Source organism: Balaenoptera borealis, assembly GCF_965194805.1.
Source record: "Balaenoptera borealis genome assembly, chromosome: 5".
NCBI classification, from domain to species: Eukaryota; Metazoa; Chordata; class Mammalia; order Artiodactyla; family Balaenopteridae; genus Balaenoptera; species Balaenoptera borealis.
The window spans coordinates 134,558,116-134,575,631 of NC_138862.1; the positions used below are offsets into that span (position 1 = coordinate 134,558,116).

The 17,516-nt window shown below is 42.5% G+C and overlaps 1 protein-coding gene across 1 annotated transcript in view; it reads right to left on the minus strand.

Annotated features, from left to right (window-relative positions):
• Positions 1 to 17,516, minus strand: part of NEK11 (NIMA related kinase 11) — a gene marked incomplete at its 3' end in the record, with an annotated part of 277,731 nt that overhangs the window by 46,886 nt on the left and 213,329 nt on the right. Inside the window, 1 exon segment of the mRNA XM_082393620.1 lies at positions 4,767 to 4,863. Coding sequence (XP_082249746.1) covers positions 4,767 to 4,863 — 97 coding nt within the window.

The window sequence follows — 17,516 nt, forward strand, 5'->3', positions numbered from 1 at the left end:
GCTTAAGGTTTTTCAAAAGGAAGCAACCACATGTATATCCAGAGTCTATTTTAAGTCGTTAACATTTATTGAGTACTTACTATGTGCCGTGAAGTATCCTAAGTGCATTTCATACATTCATAATCCCAACTAACGCTCAGAACAACCTCACGAGGTAGAAGCCATCACATTTTATAGATGAGAATTATCAGGCACAAGGAGGTTGGGTAACTTGTCCAAGGACACACACTAGTAATGAGAAACAGGGACATAAATCCCAGCAGCTACTGTCCCCTGCCCTGGCCTTCCCTCTTGACCACTATGCTAGGGTCACCCTTTGCCTGACACTGCATGTATTTATGCTCACTAAGCCCCGGGGATTCCAGCTGAGGGATCGTGAAGGAACACTGCACTACAATCATCACCTGTTCCTCCCCACTTCCTTACAGAGCCTCACTCTCACACAAGGGAGGATGAAAAGGTTTGTTCTTACCTAGGTCCTACCTTTCTTATGTAAAGATGGGGAAAGCTGTAGAAGAAGTAAACTTGGTTCAGGAAATCAGGAGTTCAGTTTTGAACATCCTGAGTTTGAAATGCTCATGAACATCCAAGGGAAGTAAGAGCAGATTAAAATTCACATATTACTGAAAGAATAATGGATGAAAAGATGTGCTGTCATACAGAGTGAAGTAAGTCAGAAAGAGAAAAACAAATACCGTATGCTAACACATATATATGGAATCTAAAAAAAAAAAAAAAAGGTCATGAAGAGCCTAGGGGCAAGATGGGAATAAAGATGCAGACCTACTAGAGAATGGACTTGAGGATATGGGGATGGGGAAGCGGAAGCTGGGATGAAGTGAGAAAGTGGCATGGACATATGTACACTACCAAACCTAAAATAGATAGCTAGTGGGAAGCAGCCGCATAGCACAGGGAGATCAGCTCGGTGCTTTGTGACCACCTAGAGGGGTGGGTTAGGGAGGGTGGGAGGGAGGGAGACGCAAGAAGGAAGAGATATGTGGACATATGTATATGTATAACTGATTCACTTTGTTATAAAGCAGAAACTAACACACCATTGTAAAGCAATTATACTCCAATAAAGATGTTAAAAAAAAAAAAGTTGTGATGGATGGTACGTTCTTAAAAGCAACATGGGAGAATAGATGGGAGTGGAGACAAAACAAGGTTTGCCATGAGTTGTTGATTGTTGAACTGGCTGATGAGTCCGTTGGGATTAATTATACTACTCTGACTACTCCTGTATACGTCTACAACTTCCAAAAATGACGTTTTTAAAAATTCCGAAGGACACAGAATCACATATAGGATACCATAAAAAATGTATAACTTGGATCTGATCATGAGGAAATACCAGACAAATCCAAATTGAGGGACATTCTACACAACTGGCCTGTAATCTTCAAAAATGTCAGTATCATGAAAGATGGCAAGTAACTGAAGATCTGTTCCAGAATAAACGACACCAAAGGGGCGTAACAATGAAATGAAATGTGTGATCCTGGTTTGTATCCTGGATCAGAAAAAACAATTGCTATAAAGGCCATTATTGGGGCAATTGGTAAAATTTGGATATAGATTGGTATATCAAATAGTATATCAATGTGAAATTTCTTAAATTTAATCATTTACTATGATTCTATAAATGAATGTCTTTGTTCTTAGGAGTTGCACATTTAAATATTTAGAAGTAAAGAATCATGGTGAATGAAATTTATTCTCAAATTACACTGTAAAAATAATTACAATAATTTATATATATTATATAGATAGATATAGAGAGATTATGCAAATGTGGCAAAATAATAATCGGTGAATCTAGATGAAGCAGACATAGGTGTTCATTGTGCTATTCTTACAACTTTTCTTAGGCTTGACATTTTTCAAAAAAAAAAATTAATTTGATTTACCTGATGCAATTAGTATCCCTATAATACATCCCTTGTGTTCCCTTCCTTACAGCCTTTTGAATAAAAAGCTGTCTTCTTTACTCTTTAGAGATGGGTACCAAATACTTGATTCTTCTTTAAGAATGCCTCTCGTATGTATCAGTTTTACTTGTATTAAGTCACTGACTCATCTCAGCAGGCCCTGCGCATACTCCCCAGCTGCTGGGGGTGCCCCTGGGGGTCGGCCCTCCGCCGTCAGCCCCTGTGGGGATTGACTTGGCTGAGTAATTCCTTGTCACAGTTCCTTTCTGGGGTAGCCCACATCCAGTGCTTGGTTGACCTGGGATCATATAGGCCTGGCCCTCTCACTCCCAACTCAGGGGAGCCCTGCAGGGCCGGCCCAGATTTACAGCTCTCTGCAGAATCAGCAGAGACCTCCACTGAGACCACGTCACAGCTTGGCATGTCCCTGTGCCCAGTCTGCATCCTTTGCCCTCCTTTCTGCAGATGTTGGCCTCAAAGACACCCCCTCACAGACCTCCTGCACAGAAATCCCCATCCCCAAGTCCACTTCCTAGGTACTCAGCTGTGGCAATAATATGATGACCATTTCGCAGATGAGAAAACTGAACCTCAGAAAAAACCACTTGTCTAAGCTCAGAAAGCCATCTACTGGTGAAACTAAGACTCGGACTCCAAATGTGCTGGCCTCCAGTTACCCCCTTCTCTTTACCCTTCAAATCCTACATCTCTGTTAAGGCCGAGGCCAAGTTCCCTCTTCCCCCAGAGACATCCTCGACTTCGTTTTCTCACCTTGACGCTCTCACCATCTGCTCTGTTTGGCACATGGCTATGGTCCCACTTGGATACTTTCTTTAACCGTCACCTCAGATTACATAACCACTGTGTTGTTACTTAGTTTTTCAGTTTGAAGTTTGGTGCTTTCCCTGCATTATAATCTCCTTGGGGACAAATGTCATTTATTGTTCTTTGCATCCCAACAGTTGCTGCCCACATGCTGAGGATGTGGCCAGTACATTACCAGGTAGGGAAAGAAGACAAGATTCCCCCTCTTCTGGCTGTCCTCTAAGTCTTAGAACCTGAGGAAACACAACATTCTCAGAAGATCCTCAGCCCTGCAGCCTCAACTTCCTCTTCACCTTTTCTGGAATGGTGTGGGACTTCGTGACATGGAATATAAGGGGATGGCACATTATTCTGCCAGAGGAGCAGCACCATCCATGGGGGAGTAGCCCAAACTGTATCCGTGAGCCAGAAGACATTTGGTCAAATTCAGTCAAGCAGTAAGGAAGAAAACAGCAAACCGGGAATAAATTCACTGGACTGCATCTTGGTCACTTATTTTGGCAAAACTGCTTTCATTTTAATTATTTAAAGCATTTTGTAATGTGCTAGGAAGTGAGATGTTGTATACTTTGCAAAAGTAATGAAGTCTTAGATCAAAAATCTGACAACACCACATTATTAAATTTTAAGGGTGAAATAAGCGAGTTGCTTTTCTTGTCTTTGAAAATTATCGACTGGGAGCTTAACAAAAGCCTTCTCCATAATCTCCTCCCACCAAGGACGAGTGGAATGAGGGAGGGGTGGGAAAGTTTAGTTCCAACTCCCTCACTTCCAGATCCTGGGACTCTCTTGTTGCCATGGTAACTGTGTTATTAGGTTACCACTCAGGTACAGGCAAGACTTGAAAACAATCGGCATCTAAACACATTATCAGCTTGAGGTTTGGAAATAATTTTCAGTACTTTTTTTCTCCTTTGTTTCCAAACATCAGCCTATATGATGATGTGTTGCATTGCAAGAACAATATAAATGCACATCGACTGAAAAATAATTTTTGCCAAGCTTCCTAACTATTCAACCAGCACCAACAGAGCAAGTAGATTTTAGAGAGAAGCTTCTGAGTTGGAACATCTACAGGAGGGGTCCACAAACCATATAGCCCACAGGCTAAATCTGACCTGCTATTTGTTTCTGTACATCTTGTGAGTTAAGAATTGCTTGAATACTTTTAAATGATTGAAAAAAATCAAAGGAAAAATAATATTTTGTGCCACGTGAAAATTATATGAAATTCACCTGCAGTTTGAAAACCATGTTTTACTAAATCACACCCATACTCATTAATTCACATTGTCCATGGCTGCTTCTGTGTTATAGGAGCAGAGTTGTAATGGTAACAGAAATCATATGGCCCATGGAACCTAAAATATTCACCATCTAGCCCTTCACAGAGAGTTTCCCACCCCTGATCTGGAGACATGGAGAAGTTAGATTAGGAGGCTGGGGTCTCTTCTCTGCCAAGAAGTTTATAACAGGTGCTTAGTCTGTTTGGGCTGCTACAGCAAAGCAGCACAGGCTGGGTGGCTTATAAACAACAGACTTTTTTTGCTCACAGTTCTGGAGGCTGGGAATTCCTAGGTCAAGGCACCAGCGTGGCCACCTTTTGGTGAGGCCCTCTTCCTGGGTCATAGCTAGGGCCTTGTCATATGGCAGAAGGGGCTGGGATCAATCTGGAGCCTCTTTTATAAGGCACTAATCCCACTCCTGAGGGCCCCACCCTAATGATTTAAGTACCTCCCAAAGGCCCCACCTACTAATACCATCTTTGGGGGTTAGGATTTCAACATGTGAGTTTGGGGGGAACACGTTCAGACCACAGCCAGCAACTTGCATGCAGATTCAGGCCTCTTCAACTGAGCTGTGCACAGCCCATTCACCACTGCTTCTAGAAAAGCACAGCTGTGATTTTTGTGGTGACCAAACGGAATGGCACCACATGACTGACCACATTCTTTCCATACGTTCACACACTGCACTCTCCAAGGGGTCAGGCCACAGGCTACTTACTCCCACATGCGTTTCATCTTGGCCCTGGACGCTGCACTGTTGAAAACTGGTGGTCCTGCTAGTGTATCTGGAGCTGAGCTGGTGACAGTCCTTGTGCCTGAAAATCAATGCACAGCCCTTACTGACTCCATCAGCACTTCAGCAACTTCAAGGCAACAGGCAAGGGCAATCAGAAGACAGAAGCTATCACAGATGAATTCTATCAAACATTTAGAGAAGAGCTAACACCTATCCTTCTCAAACTCTTCCAAAATATAGCAGAGGGAGGAACACTCTCAAAATCATTCTACGAGGCCACCATCAGCCTGATACCAAAACCAGACAAAGATGTCACAAAGAAAGAAAACTACAGGCCAATATCACTGATGAACATAGATGCAAAAATCCTCAGCAAAATACTAGCAAACAGAATCCAACAGCACATTAAAAGGATCATACACCATGATCAAGTGGGGTTTATCCCAGGAATGCAAGGATTCTTCAATATATGCAAATCAATCAATGTGATACACCATATTAACAAATTGAAGGAGAAAAACCATATGATCATCTCAATAGATGCAGAGAAAGCTTTCGACAAAATTCAACACCCATATATGATACAAACACTCCAGAAAGTAGGCATAGAGGGAAATTGCCTCAACATAATAAAGGCCATATATGACAAACCCACAACCAACATCGTCCTCAATGGTGAAAAACTGAAACCATTTCCACTAAGATCAGGAACAAGACAAGGCTGCCCACTCTCACCACTATTATTCAACATAGTTTTGGAAGTTTTAGCCACAGCAATCAGAGAAGAAAAAGAAATAAACGGAATCCAAATCGGAAAAGAAGAAGTAAAGCTGTCACTGTTTGCAGATGACATGATACGATACATAGAGAATCCTAAAGATGCTACCAGAAAACTACTAGAGCTAATCAATGAATTTGGTAAAGTAGCAGGATACAAAATTAATGCACAGAAATCTCTTGCATTCCTTTACACTAATGATGAAAAATCTGAAAGTGAAATTAAGAAAACACTCCCATTTACCATTGCAACAAAAGAATAAAATATCTAGGAATAAACCTACCTAAGGAGACAAAAGACCTGTATGCAGAAAATTATAAGACACTGATGAAAGAAATTAAAGATGATACAAATAGATAGAGAGATATACCATGTTCTTGGACTGGAAGAATCAACATTGTGAAAATTACTCTACTACATAAAGCAATCTACAGATTTAATGCAATCCCTATCAAACTACCAATGGCATTTTTCACAGAACTGAACAAAAAATTTCACAATTTGTATGGAAACACAAAAGACCCCGAATAGCCGAAGCAATCTTGAGAACGAAAAACGGAGCTGGAGGAATCAGGCTCCCTGACTTCAGACTATATTACAAAGCTACAGTAATCAAGACAGTATGGTACTGGCACAAAAACAGAAATATAGATCAATGGAACAGGATAGAAAGTCCAGAGATAAACCCACGCACATATGGTCACCTTATCTTTGATAAAGGAGGCAAGAATATACAGTGGAGAAAAGACAACCTCTTCAATAAGTGGTGCTGGGAAAACTGGACAGCTACATGTAAAAGAATGAAATTAGAACACTCCTTAACACCATACACAAAAATAAACTCAAAATGAATTAAAGACTTAAATGTAAGGCCAGACACTATCAGACTCTTAGAGGAAAACATAGGCAGAACACTCTATGACAATAATCACAGCAAGATCCTTTTTGACCCACCTCCTAGAGAAATGGAAATAAAAACAAAAATAAACAAATGGGACCTAATGAAACTTAAAAGCTTTTGCACAGCAAAGGAAACCATAAACAAGATGAAAAGACAACCCTCAGAATGGGAGAAAATATTTGCAAATGAAGCAACTGACAAAGGATTAATCTCCAAAATTTACAAGCAGCTCATGCAGCTCAATATCAATAAAACAAACAACCCAATCCAAAAATGGGCAGAAGACCTAAATAGACATTTCTCCATTGAAGACATACTGATTGCCAACAAACACATGAAAGAATGCTCAACATCATTAATCATTAGAGAAATGCAAATCAAAACTACAATGAGGTATCATCTCACACCGGTCAGAATGGCCATCATCAAAATATCTACAAACAATAAATGCTGGAGAGGGTGTGGAGTAAAGGGAACCCTCTTGCACTGTTGGTGGGAATGTAAATTGATACAGCCACTATAGAGAACAGTATGGGGGTTCCTTAAAAAACTAAAAATAGACCTACCATACCACCCAGCAATCCCACTACTGGGCATATACCCTGAGAAAACCATAATTCAAAAAGAGTCATGTACCAAAATGTTCATTGCAGCTCTATTTACAATAGCTAGGACATGGAAGCAACCTAAGCATCCATGAACAGATGAATGGATAAAGAAGATGTGGCATGTATATACAATGGAATATTACTCAGTCATAAAAAGAAATGAAATTGAGTTATTTGTAGTGAGGTGGATGGAGTTAGAGTCTGTCATACCGAGTGAAGTAAGTCAGAAAGAGAAAAACAACTACTGTATGCTAACACATATATATGGAATCTAAAAACAAACAAAAAAAATGGTCATGAAGAACCTAGGGGCAAGACGGGAATAAAGACACAGACCTACTGGAGAATGGACTTGAGGATACAGGGAGGGGTAAGGATAAGCTGGGACAAAGTGAGAGAGTGGCATGGACATATATACACTACCAAATGTAAAATAGATAGCTAGTGGGAAGCAACTGCATAGCACAGGGAGATCAGCTCGGTGCTTTGTGACCACCTAGAGGGGTGGGATAGGGAGGGTGGGAGGGAGGGAGACGCAAGAGGGAAGAGATATGGGGACATATGTATATGTATAACTGATTCACTTTGTTATAAAGCAGAAACTAACACACCATTGTAAAGCAATTATACTCCAATAAAGATGTTTTAAAAAAATAAAGAAGACAAAAGCTAATCCACCTTGGCCACAAGGTAATGCCACATTAATTAGAGATAAATTCAATTATGAGATGAATAATAAAGAGATTTATTCCAAATGACAAGATGATTTACAGTTTTAATATGTACAAGGAATTCCAGGACAAAGCCTTTCTCAAAAAGTATTATTTAAACAAACACCATTATTTAAAAGATGGGCTTTTTATACGCAGGGGAAAATGTATCTATAGAAAAGAAAACATTCTTGGGGAGCCTTTGGCCAGTATCTTTCAGCAGGGTTGCTCTGATGACTGAGGGATTTTTTCTGATAAGCTTAGTTTTCCCTTTATCTTAACCTCACACCTGAGCACTAGCATTTTTGCAGTGGAAGGCAAGAATCTGACCAGGGGGTCATCTGCAGCCTTGAACTTCAGCAGAATGGAGCAGAAGGCCAAAGCTGGGGTCAGAAGGTAAAGAGTTGTTAATGAAAGCTGCGGAGTTAGGAAATCCACTGAGAGAGCCACAATTTTACCAAGATACCCTGGAAGCTCTTACAGAACAGGTTGGAACTGATGGGGAAGAAATACTCCACCAACTGAAACAACATTCCTTTCCCACTAAGAAGCTAAGGCTGCCCCCAAGTGAGGGGCTGGGTCATCAGAGCTAGATCTTCATGTGGGGTGAGGGACGGGGGCAGAGTCCTGTGTCTCCATCCCTTAGACCTCCCACAAGGTGCCTCATCCCATCAGGAGAAAACTTTGAGCCCTAAGATTCATTTATAAACTACTGTATATCCACGTAGTTGCTTTGTCAGAGAAGGTACCCACGCTGTGAAACTCCAGCTTTTCCCTCATATAACACGTGACTGTCTGCTTTGGGGACCAAATGAGGAAGTGAGGGCCAACTCGCATTTTGTGTATTAGTAAAGCCTTTTCCCTATATTTTTAATTTAAAAAGATTAAATGCAAATTCTATTATTTTTTACACTGCCCTTCTTTGTACACCCCCTTGGGGGCATGCACCCCACTTTGAACTTCTTGTTCTTACAGACACCATCAAGATGAATTCTGTCTTGCTTCACTTTGTCAGAATCTCTGGTCTTTCCTCAGGCTCCATCTCTAGATGCGGAATCGCTGGTGTGAACTTTGTAAAGGGCACGTTACAATTAGCTAAGTAAACCACACGTCCTTCCTGGTATATCACAGGTAGGTCTGAGAGAAACCTGCCTCAGCCTCTGTCACCAGAGATGGCTCCACGGTAGCGTCCTCTCCCAACAGCTCTGGCCCGATGGTTGCTTTTCTGCAGGGAAGGCTCTTGTGAGGGGGGTGACTGGGAGGCAGAGAGGTTCATTTCATATTCATGTTGGTTGCTTTTTATAACCATCTTTCCTAGAACCTGAAAAGTTACTAAAACAACAAGCATACCATGTCAAATAACATGCAAGCTCAAAAATCAGTTCTGCCAAGACGGAAAGGAAGGCGATGTTTCCCCATCTCTCCCAGAGAGAGCTGGCAATCCTTAGGGCTTATGCAAATAAAGGTCAGAGCAATTTCCCCAGAGTTGCAGCTTATTTTAATCTGGCTACTCTTACCCTCAGTAAGGCTCTCAGCATCACGGGGAAAGATGCTGAGCCTTGAGCCCAAGCAAGGGTAGAGGGCGGGGCAAAGAGAATTTCAAGCAACAGGGCTGGCGAAGCTTGGTGCTCAGAGCAATTCCTTTTTCAGTGTTTCTTACTGACCAGCCTCTCTCCTTCCATCCCACCTTCCAACATGAATAACACTTGCTTTATTGTCAAAGAAAAGGACAGCACATTCAACAACCACAATAAAGATGAAGTCACAGGTTTCATCTAATAGGAGGTCACTGAGTCCCAGAGTACATTCTAGGCCACTGCCAGAGATCCTGCTCAAATGTGATATGAATCAGCTAGGGATTCTGTTAAAATGCAGATTCTGACTTAGTAGGTGTGGGTCAGGCCTGGGATTCTGAATTTCTAAATGCTCCCAGGTGACACCAGTGCTGCTGGACCTGGGACCACGTTTTGAGTAGCAAATGTGACAGGCTAGCTAGTAATCCATGGGATCCAGTGCTAAATGACAATGCAGGGTCCGTTGTTCAAAAAGCAAGAGAAAAGCTGGTTTCTTTTTCTGCATCTATCTTGGGACCTGCCATGGTGTTTCTTACAGGATTTTTATTTCATGTCATCTTCCCTCAGGAACTGGGCTAGATGCTCTCAAGGAGTGAAGACCCTCACAGGGACCCAGGGGACTCCCTGATCCCATCCTTCCAGAAGCCATGCCTAGCTGCCCCCTGCCCAGGGAGTAGAGGGCAGCAGTGGGGGGAGAGAGGGGGGAGGGGAGGGTAGTATCAGGGAGCAGGTGCTTGTCGGAGGACTCTCTCCAGGGAGCCAGCTCCTGAGCAAGGCTCCAAGGCCCTGCTATGTGTTCCACTGTCCCATCAGACTTCATTTATAAAATACAAATTCAAAATTAAAATTATTAGGAATCTCATTAAACCCCAAGTGCAGGCCCCCCTCCTGGGCCTGGGGCCCTACGCTCGTTGCACGCACGTGAAGCTCTGATTCCAGAGCTCTGCCGTCTTAGATGTTTTTAAAAAATCAATGAATCCTCAATCCCTATGTTGATTTTTTTACAATTAATTTTCTCTTTGTTAATTTCAACAGCATTTTCATGCACTTGGAAACAGCATGTACGTGTGAGATGCCCACACAATGTCAGGGGCACTGATGGCGTCACAGATCGGGAACTCTATACTGTCACCTCTTGCAGGGCTCTCTGAGCCATAGGCTGGGGACCCAGCCTCTCTACTGAGTTTGTCCCTTTCTGACTGCCTTTGATTGGTCCTCACCTTTGCTTCACCTCCGGCTCTTTCTAAAGAACAGTGAATCCTGACAAGAAGCATTGTTTAGACAGCACTCTCCTCCTTTCAGGGTTTCTAAGACTGAAGAATGTCCACCAGCCAGTCATCAGAGGTTATACCTATGGTGATTTTTAAAGGTGGTTGTGTGCACGGTGGGGGGTAGATTTTAGAGAAAACTCTGACCACTCTATCCTGCCTGTGGGAAGTTCTGAAGATACTCGGCTCCGTGCACCTCTGAGAAAAGCCCTGCAGTGTGTGCTGTGTGGGTGGGAGCCAGCGGGTCTTCCCTGGCTGTGACTCCAGCCAGAGGGCAGCAGGGGATCAGTCGGCAGCCAAGTCCTGCCACGTCCTGCCTCTTCCACCCACTCCTTGCCTGGGCTATCTGCTCCTTAGGAGGAACTATGACCCCATTAAAATACAGGGAGTGACCAATCATGCTGCCTGAGCAGAGGAGGGCACCGTGCTCACAGCTCACCATAGGTCAGCATCAAAACAGAGGGCCAGACGTTCGGAAAAGAAGGCGGTGACAGGAAGTGTCACATGGACAATTTGAGCATTTGCTCCCTTTCCCCTCCCCATCGTGCTTCACCGGAGCAAGAGGACCTTCTGCTCTAGGAAAACGTACCTGCAAGCAGATGTCAGGACTTGGTGGTTCACGATGAGTTTTCTCAAAAACCAACTCCCCTCTCCTCTCCTGTGTCCCTCAGCCTGGGGTCCGTCCCCTTCACGTTCTACTCCAATCTGTTCACCATCATGGTCGGCTCCCTCTGTTCTGCCCTTTCCTTGTTCCCATGTGTCAACTGTCCCCCCCACCTCTCCGTCCTGGGTTCCTCTACCCTCCTGTCCCGGGGGTGTGACTCATATTTCTATTGCCTTTTTGAAGTGTCATTTCTATACAAATTCATTCCAATTCATCATGAACAGCAGCAGCAACAACAATAACGGCTAAACATTTTTCAGTGAATGAGTGCCAGGCCCTGGGCTAAGCATCTTACCTGCTCTCATGGAAGGTTCCTAGGAAGTAGGTTCATTTTTCAAGGAGGAAAGAGAGGTTTGAAATGTTCATTTCACACAATTGATAGTCTACGCAGCTGGAACTTGACACCAGGCCTAGATGCTGGCCGCCCATGTTTAATCGTCCTAGAGGGAATACCCACTCCATGGCGACCACTGCGCTGGGTGTCAGCCAAGGTGCTCCTCGCCAGGTTTTGTTTCCCAATACTCTTCACTCCCTCTCCACTCCCCTACCCTTTTCAACTAGTTAGTAACTCCTTGACCACAGAGATTATGTCCTGTTCATCTTTTTTTTGAACTTCTTAATCCATTTTTAAGGGTACAACTCAATGGCATTAGTACATTCATGATGTGTCTATCTCCAAAACTTTTTCATCACTCCAAACAGAAACTCTGTAACCATTAAACAATAACTCACTATCCCCCCCTCCCCAACCCCCTGGTGATGTCTAATAGGCTTCTGTGTCTGAGAGTTTTACGGTTCTAGATATCGCATGTAAGTGGGATCATACAATATGTGTCCTTTTGTGTCTGGCTTATTTCACTAAGCATCATGTTTTCAAGTTCACCCACATTGTAGCCTGTGTCAGGACCTCCTTTTTATGGATGAATAATTTTCCATTGTATGTATATATCACTATTTGTTTATCCGTTCGTCTGTTCATGGACACTTGAGCTGTTTCTACAACAACAGATGAATGGACAGACAAAATGAGTGTTATGAGTAATGCTGCTGTAGGTATTTTCACAGAGGTTCTTTGTCAGGTTTAGGAAGTTCCTTTGTATTCCTAGTTTGTTGAGTGTTTTTATCAAGAAATGGTGTTGGATTTTGTTAAATGCTTTTCTGCATCTATTGAGATGGTCATATAGTTTTTGTCCTTTAGTCTATGAACATGGTGTATCACATTAATTGATTTTCTGATGTAAAACTATCCTTACATTCTTCGGATAAATCTCACTTGGTCTTTCTATATAATCCTTATAATCCTTTTTCTATTGCTGTGTTTACTTTACTAGTATTTTGTTGATGATTTTTGCATATATATCTACAATGAATATTGGTCCATAGTTTGTTGTTTTTATTTTTTCTTGTGATGTCTTTGGTTTTAGTATCAAAGAACAGCCTCACAGAATGAGTTGGGAAATGTTCTATCATATTCTATTTTTTGGAAGAGTTTGTGAAACTGGTATTAATTCCTCTTTGAATATTTAGTGGAATTCACCAGTGAAGCAATCTGGGCCTGGCCTTTTCTTTGTTGGAACTTTTAAAATTACTAACTTGACCTATTTGTTACAGGCCTATTCAGATTTTTTTTTATTCTTGAGTCAGTTTCAGTAATTTGCATCTTTCTAGAAATTTGTTCTTTCATCTAAATTATCTAATTTTTTGGCCCTTATAATCCTTTTAATTTCTTTAAAGGTGGTAGCAATGTCTCCCCTTTCATTCCTGATTTCTTAATTTGAGTCTTCTTATTTTCTTGGTCAGTATAGCTAAATATTGATCAATTTTTAAAATCTTTTCAAAGAAACAATTTGTGGTCTCATTGATGTTCTCTACTGTTTATTTCATTTATTTCCACTCCAGCCTTTATTATTTTCTCCCTTCTGCTTGCTTTAGGTTTAATTCAATCAAGTTTTCAAGTTTCTTAAGGTAAACCATATATTTTAGATGTTCAATAGGTGGGAATTAAAATCAAAGGTAATGTAAATAGTAGCTGTGGCCCTTAACCTGTAAAGGGCTTTCAATCAATTGGGGAAGGCAGGATATCTATCTAGATAATCAGCAGAAGTAGTACTGAGGAGATGTACCCTGGTACAGGGACTACAAAGAGGTATAATGAGGATCTATGGAAAAAGCACCAGCCTTCAGGTTAGGGGACCACAATTATCATTCTGTTTCTAACATCACCAGCTGCATGGCCCTCCAGTCACCTCCCTGGGCCTCAGTTTCCTCACTGTATATCTAAGTGTTTCACTAGACTAAGGGCCTTCTTTCATTTCAAATGTTCTATGATCTGGTATAAGACATATCCCTGGACCTCCAGGGTTACAGACTTTACTTGGGAAGGTAACACTTACACTAACAAAGATAAAGAGCAATCAAAGGGACCAAATGTTAAGAGGCAAATGGCTGGGACCAACGATAAATGTTATAGGCATTATAGAACATCAGGCACTGCCATCCTGAAGTTGTTCCTGTAGAAATAGGAACAACTGTGAAATATTGGCTGGTGAGGCTTGTAACACTTGATACCACCCATGGGAGTGTTTTGACAATGAGATGAAAGCAAAATGATATAAAGAGACATTAAGCAACTAGAAGCTGTGTTTCTTAAGAATGTAAAGCACAGCTCATGATAGTAATATTGTCAGGATCCCTCCTACTTCTGTGGTCTCTTACAGCAGAGCTATTTTCCCTGAAGGTGTGACAGCTTGATGATCCTGACATTTCACCAGCAGAGAGAAATTCTTCTCTCATTTCTTCCAAAATCTCCCTTTACTCATTCCAGCTGCTGGACAAATGACCTTGATTGTAAAACAAAAACCTGTGTTTACCCTCCCTGCTAAACACCCTACCATATGGGTAATGAAGAGCTGATGCAGGCAGTGCAGGGGTGGATATTTTGGCAAACGAGCTCTCCCTTAAGCTCCCAGCACATTGCTTAGTCAGGAATCCTTGCAGACACTGTCCTTGGTGCACAGCACATTCAGAATGCTTCTCACCTAATCTCCCTCAACCCTCCTCCTTCTCTCAATTGCCTACAGAATACTCAGGGAATAGCAATTCCTTGACAGACAACCCTCTTTGCCCAGATTATTGCAATGGCACATCTTCATGGCCCTCATTCTTTCTCCTCCTACTCATTAGAATGGCACATGACCAAAGATTTGCCTAGGGGCTGGCAAACATTTTCTGTAAAGGGTCAAGTAGTAAATATTTTAGAATTTACAGGCCAAAGAATATCTCTTGCAATGACTCAACTGAAGACAGCCACTGGCAACAGGTAAATGAATGAGCATGACTGTGTTCTAGTAAAATTGTATTTACGGAAACTGGTAGTGAACCAGATGTGGCCTGTGAGCCATAGTTTACCAACTCCTGGTCTAGATGATGGAGAATCATCATGATTCTAAGCTGGAGGTGACCACAGACCTCTTCAAGCCAAATTCCCTCATCTTACGGATGAGGAAACCGAGGCCCAGAGAGGCCAATGTCACAGAGCTGTAAGGGGAGGGGCAAAGGCAGGACTAGAGCCGTGGTTTCCTGACTCCCAAGTGAGTGCTCTTTCTAATCCCCCACAGAAGTGCCACATCCAGATAAGGATTTTCATGTGCTGATTTTGAAAAGTCAGGAGATCAGCTGACAAAACCCCTCCTCCAAAGGCTCAGATTTGGAGAGAACTTTGCATCTGTCACGTCATGTCTCCACCTCTCCGATGATGGCCCCGTGGCTTATTATAGGAGAGGCTGTGAACCAGCAGGATGCTGTGAGAGCAGTTCCACTTACTGAGAGGCTTAGCTGACCCATGTCTTTGTGAAGACTTTCCTCAAGCATCCCTATGATGATACTGGACCTCAGGATGTCAATACAATTGGCTAAGAATCTTTGAAGAAGGCTGATCTCCATTTTCACTGTGTTATCCCAACACCCAGAGATGGAGTTGTACCACCCAGATCTCCTTTCAAGGAAGGACATGTTGCCCAGCTGCCAGGAGTGGGGGACACAGACAGCCTGCAGCTGTGGTCCCTGCAGAAGCTGCCTCAGCTGCAGAGTTGCCTTGCCCAAGATCACGCCCTTCCCATGTGGCCCACACTTAACAACTGGTCACGGTCGAGGTAGAAGACCTGGTCATTTTGTCCTGCGCAAAAAATCCTGAGTCCTGAGCGCCCCATGAGTTCGGGTAAGGCTTGTCAGGCCCCACTGCTCTGCGACTTCTCCTCTGCCTCATCCTGCTTTCCTCCTCTCCTGTCCACAGGGGCCAATCCTGCATAAATGTCCTGCCCACTCAGCTCCATGTCAGAGGCTGCTTCCTGAAGAACCCAAGCCATGACACATGGGGAGTGGGGCTTGGTGGGGGGTGGGGGGGGCGCATGGAAGTGGTTGTCTTGGAGCCTTTAACAAGCTGAGTATTTGATGAGTGATAATAAAAATGACAATGTAACCATCCTTACCCTCCCCTCACCCCCCGCCAGCCCCAGCTCTTTCAGAGAATTGTTTCTGTAGGAACAGGGCAGAAGTCACCACCTAAGGAAGTTGTTGCTAACCCTGCAGCAGCAGCTGAGTCCCAGCCAAACCCCAGGAGGAGGCTGGAGAAGAAAGCAGACAGGAGGAAAGGGAAGAAGACGGCCCAGGAGACAACAACCTCCAGATGCTTCCAGTAGGAAGGGAGCCAGGGCACATAAAGATGAGTGCGTGAGCTGCCTTAGGGGACTGGGGTCTGAATCCTGACTCCATGATGTTTGGTCAGTTACAAAACTTCTATGACTCAGTTTCCTCACCTGTACAGAAACAAAATCTGTTTTTTAGGGCTCTAGCAAAGCTTAAAAGCAATGATCTCTGTGAAGGTATGTTGCTGTCGATAAAGGCCCAGGTGTACGAGGACACTGTCTCCCTTGTCTCCAGGGCACCCACCCCACTGCTCTGCACAGGGTAGCTTCTCAATGAGTGAACAGCACTCACTGCCTCTACCAGAATTAATCAGTTGGAAAAAAGGTGGGTCAGCTCAGAAAAGGAAACCTGCTGTTCACGGGGAGATGATAAATACCAGAAGATAGGAAATAAATAAACTTTCTATTTTTACTCCATGGTTATTTCACACAACAAATATTCAACTGAATTGTATGGAAAATTAAAAACAACAGGAGTTCAGGGGTTTGCCAATGTTTATTTCCTTTTGAATATACCAGAAGACACCTCTAAGAATAGTAACTATCAATTAAAAAAAGGGGGGAGGGAGTGTCTATTTTAGGATTGAGGCACAGCAATTAAATGTGCATTCAGGGTAAGAGGTGTGTGGAGGCCAGACCCTAACTATTTCAATTGTGCTTACCCTGTAGCCAGTGTTTGGGAGTTTCATTATTCTGGGCTGCCAATGGTGGAGAATCTTGGCTTTAGAAACAAAACCTGCTTTTCTGTAACAGCAGATTGGGCTGGCTTCAAACTGACCCAAATACTTAAGGTAAGTACATCAGCACTCCCCTCTTCTTTCAGTATAAAAGAATCACAGAAGTCATCCATGGTCATTGCAGATAAATTAGAAAACATGGAAGGGGAAATCTCCTTTGAGAACCATTATTATCACTTTGGTATTTCCAGTGTGTGTGTGTCTATCAACAATAGTTTATTTATAACACCTTTCATGCCAATGAATATGTAACTACATCATCATTTTTAATAAACTGAGAAGAACTTCTTTGTTCTAGAAGATATACCAGCCCCCATTGCTAGGCATTTATTTTGATTCTCAATTTTTACTATTGTAAACCACACTGCCATGAGAATCCTTGTATATATTTCTCCTTACACACAACTCTGATGATTTCTTTAAGATAAATTCCTAGACATAGACTTGCTGAGTCAAAAAATATTTTATGCTTTCAGGTTAGTTTAACCTAAATGTTGAAAGCAAACCTTTTTCTAGGTTGTAAGTAACACTCTCTTCAATGGGGTCATAAATATATTAAAGATGGAATGTGAGGCATCTTTATTAAAAACTTGATTCAATTTATGAAAATGTCCAATATAAGCATTGTCTTTATAAAGCCTTGGCTGGATGTGAGAGCCCAGTGGTTCTCGAAGTCCCTGGACCAGCAGCATCAGCATCACGTGGGAAATTGTTAGAGATGCAGATTTCTGTGCCCCACCCAAATCTATTGAATCAGAATCTCTAGGGGTGGTGCCCAGCAATCTGGTG